This window comes from Carassius carassius, chromosome 27 (assembly GCF_963082965.1).
Source record: "Carassius carassius chromosome 27, fCarCar2.1, whole genome shotgun sequence".
NCBI classification, from domain to species: domain Eukaryota; kingdom Metazoa; phylum Chordata; class Actinopteri; order Cypriniformes; family Cyprinidae; genus Carassius; species Carassius carassius.
The window spans coordinates 240,001-242,500 of NC_081781.1; the positions used below are offsets into that span (position 1 = coordinate 240,001).

Below are 2,500 nucleotides of genomic sequence, written 5' to 3' on the forward strand. Positions count from 1 at the left end.
ATGGACGAGAAGATCTCAACACGGCGACTAACTCACGAGAAAACGCCTCTGACTCCGCGCAGAAGCGGCGCGTTCGGTTCTGTCGCATTCTCCCCGCGCGTCCCGAGCGGCGGCGGTTTACCGATCATCACCGGAGATCCAGCTATAAACACTGCGCTGACGTTATTCCCTCTGCACCGTTCCTGATCACGGAGAAGGAGAAAGAGGAAATATGAGGTAAGCGCGACCGTTATTACCGTTATTATCATTAACGGCGCGAAGCTGAGGCGGGAAGGTGCTGTGATCATCTGCGCGGTTTGGAGATTAACGCGCCATTTATGTGAATTTTACGGTTTTGACGCATCGCTCCTGTCAGCGGCGCGTTCGCCTTCAGCGGTGACGCAACGCATTCACCGCGTCGGTATCGCGTATTGATGAGCGTCGCGGCTCACTTGGACGCGTTTCTCAGGATTGTGTGGAAACGGTGCGAAAGAAACGAGGAGCGTCTTGGAGGAAACAGCTTTAATCGAGACGCGGTGATCTCGCGCCTCTGCCGCGCTCTGATGTGTCACGGAGGCGTGGTCAGCGCGGCTGTTGTCATGGTAACCGCTGTTATTATTGTTATTAAGGGATAGTTCACCCAATAATCAAAATTATGTCATTAATAACTCACCCTCATGTTGTTCCAAACCCGTGAGACCTCCGTTTATCTTCAGAACACAGTTTAAGATATTTTAGATTTAGTCCGAGAGCTCTCAGTCCCTCCATTGAAGCTGTGTGTACGGTCTACTGTCCATGTCCAGAAAGGTAAGAAAAACATCATCAAAGTAGTCCATGTGACATCAGAGGGTCAGTTAGAATATTTTGAAGCATCGAAAATACATTTTGGTCCAAAAATAGCAAAAACTACAACTTTATTCAGCATTGTCTTCTCTTCCGTGTCTGTTGTGAGAGAGAGTTCAAAACAAAGCAGTTTGTGTCTGAGCCGGATAACGAACAAAAGATTGACTGGTTCTCGAGTCAAGAACCGTTTCTGTCAGACGCGTTTGATTCGAGAACCGAGGAGCTGATGATACTGTGCATGTGTGATTCAGTGTGAAGCCGACCGACACACAGAGCGCCTGAACCGAACTGATTCTTTTGGTGATTGATTCTGAACTGATTCTGTGCTAGTGTTATGAGCGCGGGTAAACCGAAGGCTTGAATCAAGGGCAATCATCGCAAATGACGCCATTATACGTCGAGCGCAAAAGAACCGGTGAACCGTTTTCTTCAACCGGTTTATTGAATCGAACTGTCCGAAAGAACTACTGGTGATCCGAAAACCGATGCAACCGGTTCTTGACTCGAGAAACAAAATACATTGTCAAAGCAACTGAACAACATTCATTAGGAAAACAGTGTCAATAATGCAAAAATGATTGTTAAAGGCAGTTCATCATTGGATTCAGTTATGTCATCTCTGTTCAGTTAAATAGTGTCTATGCATTTATTTGCAATCAAGTCAACGATATCGCTGTAGATGAAGTGTCCCCAACTAAGCAAGCCAGAGGCGACAGCGCCAAGGAACCGAAACTCCATCGGTGACAGAATGGAGAAAAAAACCTTGGGAGAAACCAGGCTCAGTTGGGGGGCCAGTTCTCCTCTGACCAGACGAAACCAGTAGTTCAATTCCAGGCTGCAGCAAAGTCAGATTGTGCAGAAGAATCATCTGTTTCCTGTGGTCTTGTCCTGGTGCTCCTCTGAGACAAGGTCTTTACAGGGGATCTGTATCTGGGGCTCTAGTTGTCCTGGTCTCCGCTGTCTTTCAGGGATGTAGAGGTCCTTTCTAGGTGCTGATCCAGCATCTGGTCTGGATACGTACTGGATCCGGGTGACTGCAGTGACCCTCTGATCTGGACACAGACTGGATCTGGTGGCTACGGTGACCTCGGAATAAGAGAGAAACAGACTAATATTAGCGTAGATGCCAGTCTTCTAATGATGTAGCAAGTACATCGGGTGATATGGGAAGTGTTTCCGGTTCCGGTTTACCTAATTAATGCAGCCTAAAAATCCTTTAACGGATTTGGATAATAAAAGCATATTAGTATGTTATGTGTAAACCAGGTTAAAGAGATGGGTCTTTAATCTAGATTTAAACTGCAAGAGTGTGTCTGCCTCCCGAACAATGTTAGGTGTTTGTGTGTGTGTGTGTAAGAGAGAGAGAGTGTGTGTGTTTGTGTGTGTTTGTGTGTGTGTGTGTGTGTGTAAGACAGAGAGAGTGTGAGTGTGTGTGTGTGTGTGTGTAAGAGAGAGAGAGAGAGAGAGAGAGAGTGTGTGTGTGTGTGTGTGTGTGTGTGTGTGTCTCTGTGCTGTGATGCGGTCGAAAACCAGATTGAAAATTGTCTAGGTATCCATTTGAGTTTAAGTATTTGTTCAGCTGATTAAAAACTACCTTTTCTATAATTTTGCCTATAAAAGGAAGATATGTACATCTATTTATCTGTGAAACTGTATCTTCTGTATTATTTCTAGTCAG

The 2,500-nt window shown here is 45.7% G+C and overlaps 1 protein-coding gene across 2 annotated transcripts in view; it reads left to right on the forward strand.

Annotated features, from left to right (window-relative positions):
- LOC132106364 (ena/VASP-like protein) overlaps positions 1-2,500 on the forward strand; it is a 28,087-nt gene that overhangs the window by 190 nt on the left and 25,397 nt on the right. For both annotated transcript variants that reach the window (XM_059511975.1, XM_059511976.1), the window contains exon 1: positions 1-216. This exon is cut by the window's left edge and continues 190 nt beyond it. Coding sequence is in view for 1 of the 2 variants with exons in the window: in XM_059511976.1 (XP_059367959.1) it covers positions 212-216 (5 nt within the window). In the remaining variant the exon portion in view is untranslated. The remainder of the gene's footprint in view (positions 217-2,500) is intronic.